This window comes from Kryptolebias marmoratus, linkage group LG12 (genome assembly GCF_001649575.2).
Source record: "Kryptolebias marmoratus isolate JLee-2015 linkage group LG12, ASM164957v2, whole genome shotgun sequence".
NCBI classification, from domain to species: Eukaryota; Metazoa; Chordata; class Actinopteri; order Cyprinodontiformes; family Rivulidae; genus Kryptolebias; species Kryptolebias marmoratus.
The window spans coordinates 16,107,875-16,126,422 of record NC_051441.1 but is presented as its reverse complement, the minus strand read 5'-3'; the positions used below and the strand labels follow the sequence as shown (position 1 = coordinate 16,126,422).

The 18,548-nt window shown below is 44.2% G+C and overlaps 1 protein-coding gene across 2 annotated transcripts; it reads right to left on the bottom strand.

Annotated features, from left to right (window-relative positions):
* Window positions 1-766: 766 nt before the first annotated feature.
* On the bottom strand, window positions 767-18,490 carry rnf216 (ring finger protein 216). Of its 2 annotated transcripts, none has more exons than XM_017416576.3 (17): window positions 18,358-18,490; window positions 17,353-17,476; window positions 15,511-15,641; window positions 13,184-14,374; window positions 13,014-13,090; window positions 12,085-12,193; window positions 11,604-11,765; window positions 11,386-11,497; window positions 11,076-11,209; window positions 10,767-10,817; window positions 9,763-9,900; window positions 8,012-8,160; window positions 7,780-7,858; window positions 4,038-4,135; window positions 3,021-3,243; window positions 2,138-2,207; window positions 767-1,391 (listed from the first exon to the last, which is right to left on the bottom strand). In XM_017416576.3, the coding sequence occupies exons 2-17, from the start codon at window positions 17,417-17,419 to the stop codon at window positions 1,165-1,167; spliced, it is 3,018 nt and encodes a 1,005-aa protein (XP_017272065.1). In that variant the 5' UTR covers window positions 17,420-17,476; window positions 18,358-18,490; the 3' UTR covers window positions 767-1,164. The 2 variants fall into 2 exon arrangements, with proteins under 2 accessions (XP_017272065.1, XP_037834597.1); XM_037978669.1 differs by lacking the exon at window positions 18,358-18,490 and adding an exon at window positions 17,973-18,334.
* Window positions 18,491-18,548: the final 58 nt, after the last annotated feature.

Here is an 18,548-nt window from a genome sequence, read left to right as displayed (position 1 = left end):
TCCGCAGCATTCTTCGGGTTACGGCGCAACATCAGCTATAAGGAGCGGATCTTTAAAAAGGTGCAGCTCGCTGATTTAGAGCGTCTGAAACCGGGTGGGGGTGATAACGCGTTTGCCTCCATGTGCACGTCTGCTTGTCTGTTAGCAAAATATCTAACTCAGATTTGAATGTAATCTGATCCAAGATGGCTGCCGCAGCTAATCAGGCTGAGAGAACCCAAACAGAAATGGCTACAGGTGAGACAGTTTTACAGATCTTGTGTGGGAGTAGCTGAGAGTCTTTCCCAGTCGCACACTCTGAGCACCAACAGATCACACAAGACTTTTACTAAAAGTGTGGCGTGAAACGACGCGGCGATTCGGCTGGTATCTGTTTTAAACACAGCAGAGGTTATCAGAGTCGTTACGGGCGGCTGCTGTTAGAAGATATAAAAAAACTAAAACAAAAAATAACTAAACAAGGAGTTCATCTCATACGATCCAAGGCTAAAACCATTAGGAGCCCAGGGTCAAAGTGGAGGTTTTAGTTCTCGTGCAGGAACAGGAGACGGCGTGCAGCAGAGCGATTTGTCACACTCGGCTGAACAAAGAAGGACCCTCTCTGCAACATCACAGACCCCGGCAGATGATTGGTTTAAAGCCTCCCCCCCTCCTGCGCCCGTCATGTGATTGGCGCTCAGTTAGCGTGAGTCAGCCTGTTTCCCCGCCTGAGGCGAACAGAAACATCTCCTCCTCCTGGTAAAAGTCGGCGCATATGAGGCAGAACCTTTGAACAACGGGAAACTTTATTGGAAAACTCTCACACCTGTATGACAAAACATACAGAAGGGAATGTTAACTTCTTCTCTCTCTCTTTTTTTTTATTTTAGGTTTTTTTATTCCCAAAAATATCTGTATAAACCAGACAAACTGCCCCGAGACCTTAAACTGTTCATGAGCTCGGCTCGAGAAATGAAAGAGAAAAGAGTGGAAAAAAAAAAAAAACAAGTTGCTGGAAAATCCCCTCCCAGTCAGCAAAAGGTTACGAAGCCTGAATGAGTTTTTTTTGTTTTCTTTTGTTTTTAACTCGACAAAAGCAGTTCTGATTCAGTTTAATGCAAAAGGCCATTTTTGTGCAATGAACATAAAGACAGACTGTGTGTGTGTGTTCACACAGAGAGTGTGTTAGAAGCGTCTGTAGTAGTGTGGAGGGGGTCCGTAGTGCATGGGCAGGTCCATGTTGTGATGATGGGGGTTGAAGGCGTGGTTTTGCTGGTTGTTGTTGTTGTTGTTGTTATTGTTCAGGGGCGCGGGGTTGGGGTTGGGCGGGTTTTCGGGCGGCGGACCCACGCGGGGTCTCTTGGCGTCCGTGCTGACCTCTGGGGGCGGGCCGACCCTTTTCCCTGAATTGTCTGAGAGAAGAAGAGGAGGAAAGACACGGGTGAATGTCACGGCGCCATCTTCTACACCACTTGTGGGCAAAATGTGGCCCGAGGGCCTGAAGTGGCCCACGACGTACTTAAAGGGATAATCTGGTCATTTTTGAAGTGATGTTCAGTCATATTTGAGACTGATAGTAACTTATCTGTCATGGAGCAGAGACTGAGGAGAGAACAGAAGTCTTCACCTTAGCTAATGACTCGTCAAATGACGGCCCGTTTTATAGTTTTTCAGGTTTATGAAACAACAAAAACATACTGATGTAAAAGAGCTTCCCGTTAACTAACTAATATTAAACATCTACACTATCAAATGTGCAAAACAGGGTAAGCCTTGCTCTGAAAAAGACCGTGTATGAGAGTTGAAGGTACCACTCAGAACCCATGTTTCAGATGAATTTGGGGCCTTTTGATTCATTTAACCAAGTCAAAATGGCCCTCAGGATAAAAAGTGTTGCCCACCAACATTAAAACACAAACTAACCCCAGGGACTAGTTGTAACCTGGTCTAAAACAGGAGCAGAAACAGCAACAAGGAGTGAAACGGTGCACACAGTTCAGTAAGTATCTTAGTTTCAGGTCATGTTTCGATAGGAGTTTCATATATGAGGTGATGAAAAACATGTTAAACGGTCCTCCGTTTATTTTAAGCATCCAATAACAGCTATGTGTACCGTTACGCCCCTAATAACAACAAATGAGACACTGTGCTCACTGACCTGCACACTTCTTATTCAGCTCGGCTTCACCTTCCTTCTGGATTTCCTGAATGATCCGCTCGTCATCTTGCTGCAGAAACACAAAACGAGTCGTTCAGCCGATTTTATCAAAGCGGAGCGACATGAACAGAGTCAACGCCAGCGTGAGAACGAATCAACAGCAACACAGCCAACTCCTCCGTCAGTCATTTGTTAAAAATGCCTGAGTGAGACTCTCGGAGAGCTGCGTCTGCTCTCTCTTCAAACCGGAGCTGATTTTATTCCTTGGAGCTGCCGGTTAAAAGGCTCCAACGGCTTTAGAGACAGAAGGGCTCAAGGATAAACTCTCCTCCATGTCGCACTTTTTTCAGGTGTCTGTTTTCCTGCTCATCGTGTCACGTTTGTAACAAACAACAAATCAAAGCTCAGGGAACTCAGCTTTTTTGGCTAAACTCCTAGTTTAAGCTAACTCTGGGCTGAACGTTTGGAGCGGTTTCATAAAGAGAGAAGTGCGCACGCTTCCCGTCCCCCCGTCTCTCAGACAGCTCCAGAGTTAATCCTTCCTCCTGGCTCTGCGCTGATGACGAGCCGCTGGAGCCTCTCGAGCTCATTCACTTCTCTGGATCTGAGTGACGCTTTTCGGTGCCAGAAACTCTGCAGCCAAGTCACTGTGGGCGGCGGCGGTGAAGGGTAAAAGACCGGCGGGGGGAGGAGGAGGAGGAGGGGTTTGTACCACTTTTCCTAACTGTAATGCTGCCATCTTTAAGGAAGATAAAGAGGCTTTCACTGCTTTTGTGCAACGATTTAAAACAAAGCAACAAGTAAACCAAGAAGAAAAGCATTTCAGTCTGAGTTACATCAAACCCATGCTGGTAGAGTTTCAGTGTTTCGTGTTCAGGCGCACCGTGGGGTCAGTCCAGAGCGAACACTTGCGGCAGTGGCGGCACGGGGCGCCGGGGGAGCGCGCGTGCTGGCAGAAGTGGTTGTAGCCGGTGATGGGCTCTCGGCAGAGGTAGCACATGAAGCTGCCGCAGCGGCACGACATTCGGTTGCAACCCTCCGACTTGACCAGGCCCGTCCCGCACTTCACGCACTTCCTCACGCGGGCCGCCGTCATGCGCTCCTCGCTGCGGCACAAGGAGGAGACACACAGAGTTAACGCTGCTGACGAAGCTGCAGAGGAAAAGGATTTATTTGGGAGAAAATGTGAAATAAAAGACATGTTTTAAGGTACAGAACGCTCTCTCTACAACCAGCAGATGACAGGAAATTAAATGATAAATAAAGAGATGCAATAAATCAGAAAAACCTTTGTGTATTTTAACTTCATATATGAGAAAATTCATCATTTTTGGCCTAAAATGTGTCATTTTTTAACCCACATCTGGTTGTTCAAAAATAATAATCCAAAAAACCCAGAGAGTAAAAACTGCTACCATCTCATTATTTGTGTGTTGAGTTACCAACCCTCCAAGCTGACTGAGCGTTGATGTGATTTCTTTGGTTTTGCTCTTTTAAAATCATCAGCGCACTGATCCATCTGCCAGACCACTTCCTGTCTCTGTCAGGACCAGGAAGTCTAATGATCTGACAACAGGAAGTACCGCCTCGGGGCCTGCTGGGCCACAGGAAGCAGCTGGACCACCGGACGGGCTACTTCCCGGAGGGTTGGCCGGGAAACTGAGGTGTTTACCCGGCATCCTTTTCTGTGTGAGGGCTGCGAGGGTCCGAGATGTGTACAAATACTCAAAATAGGTCAAAATGGAGTGAGCTAGAGAGTTAAAGGCACAACTCTTTGGATTTGTCATTTTTAAAGCATTTGAGTTTCCAACAAACAAAGCCACCTCATAAAACGTTCCTAAACTTCAAAATGAACTCGTGAGTGACCTTCAGGGTGGAGGGGATTCAGTGACCCACTTACAAAAGCACTCTCATGCGGATCTCGTCCCTCTCCAGGACCTGCTCGCAGGTCTTCCCCACATGCTGCTTCCACTGGACGTGGCACTTTCTACAGCTCTCCTAGACAGAAAGAGACAAGAGGACGATGAAAAATTAAAGAGCTGGAGAAGAATCGAGCTTGAAAAGCAAATGATTTTCTTATCCCCGGCCCCTGACATTTTTCCAGAGAGTCCCTGCAGTCAGAGTGAGATCAGCCCACAGCAGCTGCTCTGTATGCTGCTGCCGTTGCTGCTGCAGGGAGTCGGGCTCGTACAGACGCAGCTAAGGTGCGGCTTTTTTTGCTGCAAATGTGTGACCGGCTGCAGGGAGAGCGCCTGCTGCAGACTGCTCGGTTGCCTAGAAACAACATCTCTGTCCTCCATCCTCCTTCATCCTTGTCAAAACGTGCAGACGAATGACATCCGGGGTTGAAGGCTGCAGCTCCCCCACCCCACGAAGCTTTAGCTGAGTGGTGTCAGCATAAATATTTGAGTCACTCATTTAATATTGAAGAGCGTGGCATATGACAGCTGATGCAGCGCTGTGGGATCCGTATGTGCGGAACCAGAAAGCCAATCTACCTCCTTATACATCCTTAAATCACTGCTTGTGTGTGTGTGTGTGTGTGTGTGTGTGCAAGGTCAGCCAGAGGGAGGTGAAATGAACTCCAGAAGTCAGAGTTTTTGTTGGCATCTGCAGCAGCTCAGATGCAGAGCACGCTCTCGTGCCTTAAAGGCAGAACTAAAGGGGGAAAAAAAGAGGTTAAACTGATTTAAAGATTTACAGAAACAGAGCTGCAAAACGTTTAATCAGGGAGGTGCAGACAAATCCAGATCACACAAAGAGAGGAGCACAGAGCGATGTGATATCGCCCCCTAGTGGTTACCACAGAGCAGAAAGAGGACTGACAGGAGAGAGTTGAAGCGTGCGACTGTTTGACACGATGTTGAGAATCAGGAAAACACCTGAGTTCTTATAGCGAGACTAAAAATACAGCCGGTGACGTCGGAGTCACAGCTCCAACGGGGCGGGTCCAACCCGCCTATGGGGGACTATTTAAATAAAATTTAAATAAAAGTGTTCATGACTGCAGTGTGAAAACAGAAACACAAGCAGGTTTATTATGAACAAAGGGCAGCTGTTTTCTATTTCTATCCAGCGCTTTATTTTCTGCCGAGCCTACACTCATTCCACTAACTTTTTCACCCACGTTTTGATGTTTCTCTCTCTCTTTTTAGAGGCTCTTATAAGACAGAGCTATTTGCTTCCAGGACTGGTTTACTATTAATGTCATTCTAGTTAAATTCAGCTGAGCTTCTTAATTAAATTAACATTTGTAACTGTACATGAGTGCATACTGTATGTGTGGAACAGATCTGACAGAGCCAAAGAAAATACATGGGAGAGAGAGAATCTGGGTCAAATCTGAGCTGCGCCACATTTGAAATGAAGCGAGGCGCGTTTCCAACCAGTGAGGACGCAGCACGAAGCGAAGTGGACAGCCTGGACAGCCAATGGGGCCGAGGCTGCCTGCGGGAAGGCAGGCGGAGGTGGAGTGGGCCCACGAGAAGTGTGTTAGTTACATAACGTGAAGCCCCTCCCTGCTGGTAGACGGAGCGGGCCGTGGGCCGAATGACTTCTGACTGACGGGAACTAACACAGGGACATTAAAGTCTCTGCATCATCTGTGTCTCGTTATCTTTGCAACGATTTCCAGACAAGTGAGGGGAGGAGGAGGAAAAACCAACACAGTGAATATTCAAACAGCGCCACACATCCTGACTCATACACACATTAAAGATGTTTCCTGCCTTCAATAAAAGACCATTTTACTCTTTAATTTGACCTAATTGGCCTCTAAAAGTTCCTGCTTCGTGTTTTAGTTAAAGACAATCATTAATAAATAACAATTTGCCCCAAGGTCTCTTGAAGTGTCTAACTTCTTGTGTGTTTGGGAGTGCGTGCTCGTTGGTCACTGTGAACCTCTGGCTCCACCTACAGGTTTACAGGGAACATTACACCATTAGTTTATTTTGACTACATGTGGTCAAATAAACATTTTACACTTCAGACTGGAGTCATGTGATTGGTATTTGAAAGAAGAACGTTTCGACTGCGCAAAGCAGGAAACCACAAGCGAAACTAATTTTTAAATTGCAGTTTCAGCTTTTTAAATGGAGTTAACTGGGAAGATTTCATTGGGTTGTGGTTAAAAAGAGCAAACATAAAACCTCAATCTAAAGAAGGTGGAATGGTGTGTAAAATGTAAATAATAAAAAATTAAAGGATTATTGTGACTTCGCCCTGTTTTCAAGCATAAGTTGATGATTGTATGAAATCATCTGGTTTATATTGTAATAATGTTTACTAAAACCAAACGGGGTCTTTTTTTATTTATACATTCATATCATTATTGGACAAATGCAGTAACTACGCCAGGCCTGTGTGTGGCGCCGTGACGCTGCTATGAAAACGCACCAAAAACAGGAGACAAGGAGTGGAGCATGAGTATCGATTAAATGCTGGGCGCAAAATATAAACACAACAAGAAGGAGAGGACGCCCTCAGATCGTAGGCAGGGTTAGAGGCGGAGCTAAGACATCATTATTTTCAAAATAAAGCATTTTTGGACGAATAAACAAAAACAGGATTGGCGTTTCAGGATTTTTTTCGCTCTGGAACCAGTTTTCAAGAAGTACCATTTGGGGACTCCTAAAACACCGTTTCTGTTTGGACACAAGGCTGAAACAATAAAAACTTTGTCAAAAGTTAAAAGTCAAAATTTAAAACCCTGTTTTTTACTTTATCTGAAAATAGAAATACAATTTATTCAATCATGATAATAAAAAAAAGAGAAACGCAGCAAATTCTTGTGTTTGAAAAGCTAAAATCCTCAAATATCTGTGGTTAAACCAGACCTTTCAGTAGTTTTTCAAAATCTAATCTTTATAAATAACTCATTATAATGACCAATGACAAAGACATTTCTCTGGTTTAAAAGCTAAAGCCACACAAACAAAAACAGTTTAAACACCTCGTCTGCACTTAACGAAGGATTTAACTATGCATCGTGGTGCCAGGAGCCCAAAAGACACATTAGTCATGTTGAAGCATGCACACACACACACAGCTCTGTCTCCTCCCTTCCAGGGAATAAAAAGACTGAGTGTGTGTCCGATCAGATGTTATGGTTGTAACAGGAGTCGTTCCCACGAGCAGAAACTCAAGAACACGTCAAGAGAAAAAAAAACATGTTCATGGAGTAAAAGTGAGACTGAACTGTAGTTTCTGTGTCTGTTTTTACTTTTCTTCATTAAAAAAATGAAGCGTTTTGACTGGAATGCGTGTAACATTTGTGGCAGACAAAGAGCAACGACTCCCCCTGCATTCCTCAGACAGGTGGAGGAGGAGGCTCGGAGATAAACGCAGAGGAAGACGGAGGTGGCGACCTTGCCAGATGGAACGGTTTATCATCTCTAAAGAAATAAAACAGCTCATCAATCCTCCATCTCTCACATGTGCTAATCCGACTCATGTTCAAGAAGCCCTGAGATGATTTATGCGGAGCACAGCATAAAGGCTCTTCTGAAACATTTAGAACAACTCTCAACTCTCTTTAGATGTTGTGCAAAGACATTTATAGCTGTGAGCTTATTCTTTGACAAACAAACTGTTGAGGAAAACAAAAAATCTGGTGTGAAGCAAACAAACAAGAGAGCACCAACCTTGCGGCACCGAGGGTTGGGACAGCTGAACAAAGACATGTCTTTGTCCAATAAGGCTGGGAAGTTACAAAACGGACACCTGCGAAAGGAAGGAAGACTGGTTCAGAAATGAAGACAGGAGAAATATTGAAAACAGCTGCACAAGTTCGTGGAAAACAGGAAGTTGGGACGGACTGACTGCAACATGTGTAGCCGGCTCTAATATCACCAAACATTCAGCACAAACACTCACCTCACGAGCTCATCAGCGCAGGTGGCGGCCACTGCCTCCTCCGCCTGCCTCTCGTTGTATTTACACAGGATGTTCTCTGGAAGGACCTTCTCCAGCTCGCACATGGGGTAGGAGCACGGGCAGCCCGCCTCCATGCAGCTCAGCTCCGACTGCAACATCAACACATATGGCTCGAAAGACTCAAAACACATCGACAGAAACACAACTTTACAATCAGTTTTGATGAGTTCACTGTTTCATGCAGACAATCAGATGAATTATTACAAACACTAATAAAAAAAAAAAAAGGTTAGGCACCCAGATTGAGTACTGAAAGGTCATGTGACTCATAACAGATTAGATAACAGAGTCAGCAGTACGGGCACACTGCTGGTCTCATGTCAGCAGGGTGTGACACCCCCTAAGGCCTGGATCCAACCAGGGATTCAGTGCAGAACAGAGTCACGCTGCTGTTCTACCCTCTCCTGCAGCAGGTCGGCCCACAGTTGTTGTTACCGGTCCCTGAGATCAGACAGATCGGCAGAGTCGGAGCTGAAATACAAACTGAACCACAATATGTTTGACTGGGGAAAGATTGGAGACCTATAGCCTTTAACAAAGACAGACAGGTGTCTTGTCAAAGACTTTACCAGGGTGTCTCAGGAGGGGTTGGACATGCTGATGCAGGATGTTGTTACTCTGTGCAGTCAGGGTCCACTGAAGTCAGACCCTATGGCTCCCCACATCATGATGCCAGAAGTATCACTGGTGTGTCTTTCCTCAACATCAGCAGGGTAGATCGTCTCCCCCTCAGTGCCACCATACATGTACACAATGGTTATTCGCAGTAATGCTGAACCAAGACGAGTCATCAGTCCATGCCTCCCAGTTACGAGTTACGGCACCACTCCAAACACAGCTGTCTCTGCTCTGGTGTTAATGGCAGCCGACACATGGGACAAGGAGCCCATATTCCGGCTGATGCCAGTTATTGAAACAGAGTGCCAGATGAGACCGGGTGTGAGTCCAACACCTGTGTCTGGAAGGCAGGCACAGATATCACGAGGTTCTGTAATGTCTGACCCAATAAAACAATCCTCCCTTGAGTGTGGTCTGTCTTGGGTGACTGGAAACCTTCACAGCATGTCTGGATTGGCTTTGTGTACTCGTTGGTTCCAACACCAGGTCACTGGGACATCTGTCCTCCCCCTCCGCCAGGTTACTGCACAGCATGACTCATGCAAACCTACAGTGACCCCGATCAAACCGTCAGGCCATGGCGATGCTGTCTATTGCTTCTACGAGACATCCTCCGGGGATCTTCACTCACTGTTTCGAGAAACTGTCAGATGCTCCTGAAACTACCTGATAACACTATCTCACCACTTGTGGCCTCTGGTGACTGTTCTAGGGGTGCAGCTTCTTGCAAATCCAATCATTTACATACCCATCACTATCTACCAATCTACACATGTATTAAATTACAGCCAAATCAGCCCACTCCTTCTGGGTGCTTAACGTTTTTGTAATTTTTACAGAGAATAAAGGTTTCTCGTCAAAGAAAACACAGGCCTGTGCCTCTGACTGTAGCCACAACTGAGCTAATATTAAAAGAGAATGTCCAAGTTTATTTACGTTTGTGAGGCATCATATCGTTCTGTAAACCTGAAGGACGTGGTATTTTATAAGGTCTGTCATTTACATCTGCCAAGCAGCATTAGCATATACGCTCGATTCAAATGTGAGGAAAAAGCATGTGTGTGTGTGTGAACCTTTCCGGAGCCGAACACAGCCTCCTGAGCGTATTTAACCAGGCACTCTTTGCAGAACAGGTGTCCGTCTGAACACTGCGTCATCTTCTCAAACGCAAACTCCCCGTAGCAGCAGCCGCACTCGATCAGCTGACCGTCCTGGGAAAACAAACGCAGGCCTGTCACCGATCAGCAAATTAATAAATGTTGACTTTTTTTGGCCAACTATTTTAAATTTAGTGAAGAGCCATAGCAGTATTTTACCTTCATCTTGCCAAAGAGTGCACACCTTGAGATATTTGAGTTTTTTGTAACTTAAACTCATGTACCAGATCTTAATAAGCTTTGAGAACTTGTATTGGGCAGGTAAAATTACAATTTTCACAATAATCAGCAGCTGTCGGTTCCTGAAAACACTAACCGCTAGACTGAAACATAAAAAACTGAGGCTTTCAAGCCAGAGGCACCTACAAAGTCTGAGTTTTACAAAAACTAGGAAATGAGAGTTGGTGCATCTTTACACAAAACAAGCAGCTCCTGTAAGATGTCTCAAAAATCTAACAAAACTTGATGACGTTTGCAAAAATAAAAAAAGGAAGAAAAGCAGAACTGAAAGATTTGGAGCTATAAAAAATGTATTAATTACTGTTAGTTGCCATCAGGGTGTCACTACCTGATGATTTAAAGGGCTTAAACTTTAGTTTTCTTTTGACATTTGGAAATCTTTCCTATAATCTAAAGGAAATGCAGCCTCTTGAGTGTTACACCTCTTAGACATCAGGTCACCTTTTTGCTCACTTTTGAAGCAATAAAACATTTGAAATGCGGAGTCCAAGCATGTACAGCCACAGTATCTTGAACGCAAAGTGTATTTTCAACAATAACTGTGTCACTGAAGATAAACACGATGCAGAAAAACCACATTAAAGTAACTAGAAACAGTTTAGTCAAATGAGGCTCTCGAGGGCCCAGCCTATTCTGCCAAACATGTAAATTCCTGCGACTGAAACATTTGTGGTTCCTACCTTCTTGTATTCATCTTCATTCACCTGCAGAGCGAGGAGGAAGTCCTCGTGCTGGAGAGAGAGACTTATATTAGCATAAAATATCTAGTAAAAGCCAGAAAGCTGTGGGAAAATACTTAATTTTGTCACAGAGTAAAACATGTTTCAAACGAAGAAAAAGAGCAGAGAACAAAACGTTCTTCGGTAGTTCTTGTACCCTATCAAACATAACATTGCAGGATAAATATAAAAGAATCTGGACTGAGCGTGTGGGAGTAAATTAAACATAAATCTGACAGAAAACAGAAAGTGAAGTGTGTGTGTGTGTACCTCTGCCCATTCCTTGGCCTTCTTCTGATAAAACGACAGCTCCTTCTGCAAAGAGGCTTCAAGGTTGCTGTACATCCTGCAGTAGCGCCGGTCGTTCTCTAAGAAATACATCCTTCTGTCCAACTTTAGTGAGCCTGGAGGACAAACAGGGTATTCGGAATAGAAGCGGTTTCTATTAGATCGAGAGATTCTCAAAGAATGTCAGCTGTGTTGAAATTAAAGGAAAAAGAAAAGAAACTATGCTAATTAAAAAAAGTATGTAAATGAAGATGAGAGGACAGATAAAAGAGTCAAAGATAAGTCTGTTCACCGTGCTCAAAATGAAAATCGACGTAGCAGCGCTCCGAGGAGGTCCTGCTCCGCCGTCTCTTTCCTGATGCGTCACCTGATTCTTGCCACTTCTTCAGAGCTTCACATAAGGCCTAAAAACATCCACAAGAGTGAAGGAGGGAAGGGACATAAAAGAGGCAACAAGAAACAACAGAAGGAAGAAACTGCTTGCACGGTACGCTACAGAACCACACGTACCTTGCGTGTGATTGCATAGTGTCCCTTCAGGGCGTTTAGGGCCCATTTGATGTCCTGACAGCTGAGCATCCTGAAATCTGCCATGAGCAAGTCTGCTGCCTGCATCACAACTTCAGGCGCCATCGAGTTCAGCTTAGTGTAGTCAAACAAGTCCTCGGTCACCTGAGAGCACAAACGCACGTCCTTCAGAATGGAAAACATCTCAGGTTAAAACCAAAGCTGCCCCGTCTCCTCTGCAGGTGAACAACCTTTTCTCATCGTGCTTCAACAGTAAGAAGCTCAGAACAGACAGCATCCGTCAGTAGGTTAACACAAAACCAAAAAAAAAATAAGACTCAAATCCATATCTGGCTTTCTCTAAGCTTCAGTTCAAATCAAACAAACTGCAACTGAACTGTCCTGAGGCCTTTTTTTAAAATTTACTTTCTATACGGAGTCTGAGCTTTAGTGGAAACATGAGTGTTTTAGATTTCACAACCACCTCTGCCTGGGTGTCTCCCGACTCCAGCAGGATACTGGTGGGAGCTGCTGTGGCTGCTGCCGTCTCGCTTCTCGGAAACTCTGGATTCTCCAACAGCAGGTTACAGATCCTGCAAACACAACACAGGAAAATTTATACTTCTTCTTTCAGCTGTTCCCTTTTCAGAGGGCCCCACAGCGAGTCATCCTCCTCCATCTGACTCTGTCTTCTGTGTCCTCTGTTCTCACTCCAACTACCTCCGTGTCCTCTCTACCTGCATCCATATATCTCCTCTTTGTCTTTTTCCAGGCAGCTGCATCTCTAACATCCTTCTATCAATATACCCACTGTCCCTCGTCTGCACATGTCCAAACCATCTCAGTCTGGCCTCTCTAACTTTATCTCCCAGTCCTTCAACCTGTGCTGTACCTCTGATGACCTCATTCCTCATCCTGTCCATCCTCGTCCCTCCCAAGGAGAACCTCAACATCTTCAGCTCTGCCACTTCCAGTTCTGTGTCCTGTCTTTTTGTCTCAAAACCATGCAACATAGCTGCTGTCTTTGACCTTTCTATGACCCTTCATTTGACCTTTGCTGCCACCCTTTTGTCACAAATCACTCCTGAAACTTTTCTCCATCCTGCCTGGACTCTCTTCTTCACCTCTTTACCACACTTCCCATTTTCCTAAACAGTAGACCCTAAGTACTTAAAGTCCTCCATCACCTCTGCTCCTCATAGCCTCTGTTCCACCTGCCTGCCTCTCATTCACACACAGGTACTCTGTCTTTCTACGGCTATAGGAAAATTTATATTAAAGAAACTTAAAAGGACATGAACAAAGTCAGAGGCTGGGAGGTAGAACTAAACAGGACTTGATATGACACATAAATGAAATATTCACATAAATATGTCTGACAGTTTGATTATAAAAAGGCCATAAGTTTCTTACACATTCAAGTCTTTCACGTTGTTCTTTAAGATCAGTTCTGCTACATAGGCTTCTTGGACATCTGGAAACAGGTCCAGCTGCAGAGGACACACAGTGATTAATTCCGTTACTTAACTTGGTAATAACCAGATTATAAAGATCCAAACAGCTACAGTGTGGGTGATACCCACTACACCAGTGATGAGGGCTCGAACAAGAGACCGCTGATCCGGTCTCTCTTGTGGTGCTGAGGGTCCAGGCCTTGCATCCTCGATTTGGGGAATGTCCTCAAGAGCAGGGCGGACCGCCACCAGAACAGGAGCTGGGTTAACCTGCTCAGGGTTTGGGGCCAGAATCAGGCCAGCATCTCCTCCATTGTGAGGTTCCGGAGGGTTAGGGTTCCCGTTCGGCAGCCTGACGTTGTGGCTGCAAGCTGGAGGATTGGGAACCAGCTCCCCTGGCGCCTGACTCCCCAGGATAATCCTGTGACCTGCCTCAGGAGGACCTAATCTCTCTGGGGCAGCCGCTACAAGAACTGCAGGGGGGACCACGGGTATGACCTGAGGGTTTTGAGCGGGCTGGGCGGGGGCCTGGGCCAGGAGTTGGGGCTCAATCTGAATAAGGTTCCCCTGCATCTGACCGCGTGTCGAGTGCTGTAGAGGTTTTTGGAGCCGCGGCGGCAGCTGAGGCTGGCTTATCAGAGCAGAGGCGCAGATGCTCGGCTGCTGAGGAAGAACAAGCGGCTTCACCGCCTTTGGCTGCACAAACGCGGCTCCGTTGGACTGGAGCAGTGTAGAAGTACCAGGCTGAGGATGTACAGATGAAGTACTGGCCTGAGCACTCTCTGGCGTTTGCCTACTCGTGCTAGCCTTTTCTTGAGTCTGTGCAGAAGAACACGAGGCTGTTGCTGGAGCAGAAAACCGCGTGGCGCCGGCAGGGACGCCCGCCTGACGCTCCACCGGTAAATGTGGCTGTGCAGATGTGCCGGGCTGAGGATAGAAAAGTGCGTGCGTTTTAGGTGAAGCGGCACTAGCCTTGGCGTTTGTGGAGGTAGACGGAACGGCGTGGAGCTCCACATTTGTACGTGCTGACGTGCCGTCCTGATGCTGAATGTGTGTGTGATGCTTTGGCTGGGACTGTGTGTGTGATGAAGACGGACCAGGCTGTGGCTCTAAGAGTCCAGGCGAGCCAGGCGGCGCTGCAGTCTGTGTGTGTGTGGCTGGCTGGGTGGTCTTGGCATCTCTGGAGGTAGAGGGAGCAGAACCAGGGTCCCTTTTGGGAACAACAGAGGGTGTGCTACTTTGACCTACAGACTGAATTTGGCTGATCACGCTCCAAACGGCTGCTTGGCGAATTACAGGCCTGCGCGCAGGAACAGTTGGCTGTAGGAAAACAAAAAAAAAAGAAGCATAAAGGAACAAGACAGTAGAGAAGTTAGCTTTATCTGCAAAATGCTAAGTGCTGAATGACAGCTGAAATTTGTTTAAGAAGCTAAAACTGAACTGTTAAAGTTCAAACAAGCAGAACATTATTAAAATAAGCAAAACCACAGTTAAAAGCTACAATTAGCAAAACAATAACCACAAACTAAAATCATCTAAATAGAAGATGAAAGCTAAAATGATCAGAACTAGAAGTTAAAATGAGCAAAAATGTAGCCAAAAGCTACAATAACACAAACAGTAGTTTAAACCTTAAGTAAACAAAACCATAGCTAAAGGCTAAAGATAAACAAACAGTGGCTAAAAGCCAGTATTAGAAAAACTATAGATAAAAGCTGAAAACAGCAAACCCGTAACTAAAAAGCTCAAATTAACCAAACAAAAGCTGAAAATTAAAATTAGCAACACTGTAGCTACAAGTTAAAAGTAGCCAAACCTTACACAAAAACTAAAATTAGCTATACTGTAGCTAATCGCTAAATCAGGGGTAGGCAATCCTGGTCCTGGAGGTCCACCATCCTGCATATGTTACTTGTTTCTCTGCTCCAACACACCTGATTCAGTGGTTAAATCACCTCTTCTTGTTCTGCAGAAGCCTGTTAATCACCCATTGATTCAAATCAGGTGTGTTGGAGCAGAGGAACAAGTAAAACCTGCAGGATGGTGGCCCTCCAGGACCAGGATTGGAGACTAAGAAGATAAGAAGATAAATATAAAGCAAGTATACTGAAGTAGATTCCAACAGGAACAATGTTTCTGAAAGAACTGAAAAGATCTGGATGTATTTCTTTGGGGAAAGGTTTAGAAAATAAAGTTGAATATTTAAAAAAATATAAAGGTTATAAAAGCTAAAAGTCATAGCCAACCATTGCTGATTGAGCCGGATGTTTTGATATACTAATAGTCAAAAAAGCACAAGTATGCAGAAGTAGTTTGATTTGTACGAAACAAAGTGTAAACAGGAAACAAAATGTGAATTTCACACAGCCTCTGATGTTAATATTGACAAAAACATCTGAGAAATGTTGTCAACAAAGTAAAAATTGCAGCTTTAAAGAGTTCTGAGCGACAACCACCTCCAGTATGCTGACGTCGTCATCATCCGCGTCGTCCGGGACTAGAACCGGACTGCCCGGTACCAAAGCTACAGGCTCCTCATCCGAGTCATCAGAAATGGTGATGAGCTCCCTCGGGCCGGACCGAGAGCCTGCAGACAAAAAGACAGGCAAAAACATAGAAAAGAATTATAGGAATAAACAAAAGATTAAAAATCAGGAATAGATTCATTTTAAAGCAAACTATTAGATTGATCACATAAAGAGTTGGAATGTGTTGAAAGGTAACATGCAGTTAAAAACATGCAACACATGTCAGTAAATGTAATATTTTCCAAGTCCAGCTTTAAATGTGACATTTTCTTTCAGTTTTTACCAAATTCTGAGCAGAGAAAGCAGTAATATTTATTAACATATTCCGGTTATTTCTCGGATAATAACAGCTCCCCTAATGTTAAATTTAGGCACTTTTTAAGGCTTTTTTCAAAGTAATTTTTAAAATAATTTGTAACCTTATTGTGTTGATACAATAACCTTAAACGATGCATTTATACTCAGACAGATAGGAAACATATGATTTTAAAGATGTCTGAAACAGGTTTCGTAATATCTAAAGGGAGGCGAGAAATCAAAGAGAAAACAAGAGTTTCCCTTATTTTTAAATCTGTTTCCTTCCCAAATTAACTGTCTAAAAATATGACTTTAATGATAACTCCTCTTTGTTTAAGCCGTCTGTGTGCTAAAGGGGAGGAGGTGCTCTCAGGTGTCGTCTATCAGACACCTACAACCCAGCAGGGACTACTCACCCCGGGTGGTTTTACACTCACACCTGTGACCGACACACTTCTGTGTGTAAACATCTTAAAAGGTGACATGATGCACGCACATGTGAAACTTATTGTTGCACATATGAAACATGTTTTGAGGGGGGAAAAAAACTAAAACGAGCTAAATTCATGTGTTAGGGTGAGATAAAAGTACAAAAACAGAGAGAAACCTGCCCCATACTAATTATTGTACATTATAACACAATGTTGTATTTTTATGCTTTTTAGACTTGATTTAATAAAGTAAACATTTTTACAAGTGTTCTAAAATATAAAGGTGACAACAACCCAGACAACTCTCAGGATGGATGGGTGGGTCAGTGACCCTCATGACTTCAACAACCACCTTTTAATGAGATTGTCCCAAACTATGATTTATAAGCCTGAAACTGAAGTAAAAGAAACCCAGCTGCCTTCCTTGAAGCCTTTAGATTAATTTTTAAAAGGCTTGTCGAGTCCTGGATGACTGTAAATGTACGCAAACACCTTTTTGAATAAATCTAACATACAGATTATAGAGCAGCCGCATGCAGATTCAGAGGGGCGGTGAAACTTTGAGTTAACTTTGCTAAAAAACAAAAATCTGTAATTTATTACTAAAGCAACACAGGTACAGTTTGGAGCATTTTAAAGACCAAATGATCATTTAACAATGTAGAAACTGTGTTAGAAGCATAAAAACTAAAATCAAAAACACTGACAAGGAGTGTGTTTTGACAGCTATCATGGCGTTAAGACGACAACAATCCACTTTGGTCGTGGTCCTATTCTAACTAGCCATTAGCTCTTTTTCTAAAGCCTAAGATTACTCATAATCTCATCTAGAACCTTTCCACAGACAGACCACCACACTATGGCAATAAAATTACTTTTAAAGTAAAACGATCTACTTTTACACCGATGCTCTGCTCTCAGAACAGCAGCAATGGTTGACATGAATAAACTGAGGCTATTCAGCCAATCATGTATGTAGGAAGCTGAAATTAAGAGTGACACCGAGCTGCTAGCGGTGTGAGGTGCTCTTCGAGTGTCTCACTTTGGCTTCTGTGGACGTTGAAGCTTCCCAGGAGGATAACGTCGTCTTCTCTGTTTCCATCTGCCATCCTGAAACTGCATTCACCAACTTCTTGAGATCAGATTCACAGCCCAGACAGCAGCATCTGAGCCAGAAAACACACACAGATTACAGCTTCCAGCACTTCAGAGGGCAGAATATCAGAGCACACAGCCCTTTGCTCCAGAGACAAACCTAATGATGGCTTCAAATCAAAGCCTTTTAATGCAGTCGCTGCGGGGACTTTCTTTTAGTGAAAAGAAAGTCAGGCGAGTTAGCACAAACCAAAACACTGAATCCGGAATTCCCCCAGAATTTGACAGGCAGTATATATTTTTTCTTCTTCATTTCAATACATGTTACTGTAGGATTTGCAGTAAACAAAAGGGGTTCCCGCTTCAAACACGGAAACGTCCATTTCATGAACTGAAAGGTTAGCTTAAAAAAAAGAGCTTAAGAGGCAGAAAGCTGGAGGAAGCAGGAGCATGGTGGGAGTTAAAACTATCGCTACAAATAACCTTGCTACTTCATTTGAAAGTTAAAGTTAATTTGACGCATTTGCGCAACTAAAGTATCTATAAGAACCTCTTGGTTAGCTTTACCTGCTAGTGTCGTCGGGGTCTTCAATAAACAACCAATCAAAGCTGGTATAAATCATTATCAAATGAAGCTCGCTAACACTGACAGTTGCTACATTTGCCACAGAGGTTTGCCTTGCTTTAGTTACCTTGACAATAACGCTGAAGTAAGAGAATAAAGTTAAAGGTGGTGGAGTTTAAAAACAAACGCGTCAGAGCACCAATCAATCATTTCCGTTCACAGAGAGAGAGAGAGAGAACTGAGCGAACGCTCATTAGCTTGGCTGGCTAGCTCGTAGGATAACTAGTTAGCTGACTTATCCAGTTTTAGTCATAACACTCCTTCAAACCAGCCTGCACGCAGTGTGAAATATAAGCGTTTAAATGTCCAAAAAGAAATGTACAATACCACTACGTCGTCGTGGACCTTGAAGCCCGCCTTCTTCATACAGTGTCAAACCGAACCTAATAACGAAGAAAGAAAAAAAACTGCCAAAACAAGAACAGAAGCGTCTCACGCAAGATGCCTGTCGTTACGTACGACTGGGGCATTCTGGGAAATGTAGTCCCAGCGGGAGCAGCCATCAACCGCTTTTTAGG

Coding starts and splice junctions, on each gene's coding strand:
- rnf216 (XM_017416576.3), bottom strand. CDS start 17,419: ATGGCAGATGGAAACAGAGAAGACGACGTTATCCTCCTGGGAAGCTTC. Junction 15,642..17,352: donor CAACGTCCACAGAAGCCAAA/GTGAGACACTCG, acceptor TTTTGTCTGCAG/GCTCTCGGTCCGGCCCGAGG. Junction 9,901..10,766: donor ATGAAGATGAATACAAGAAG/GTAGGAACCACA, acceptor TTGTTTTCCCAG/GACGGTCAGCTGATCGAGTG.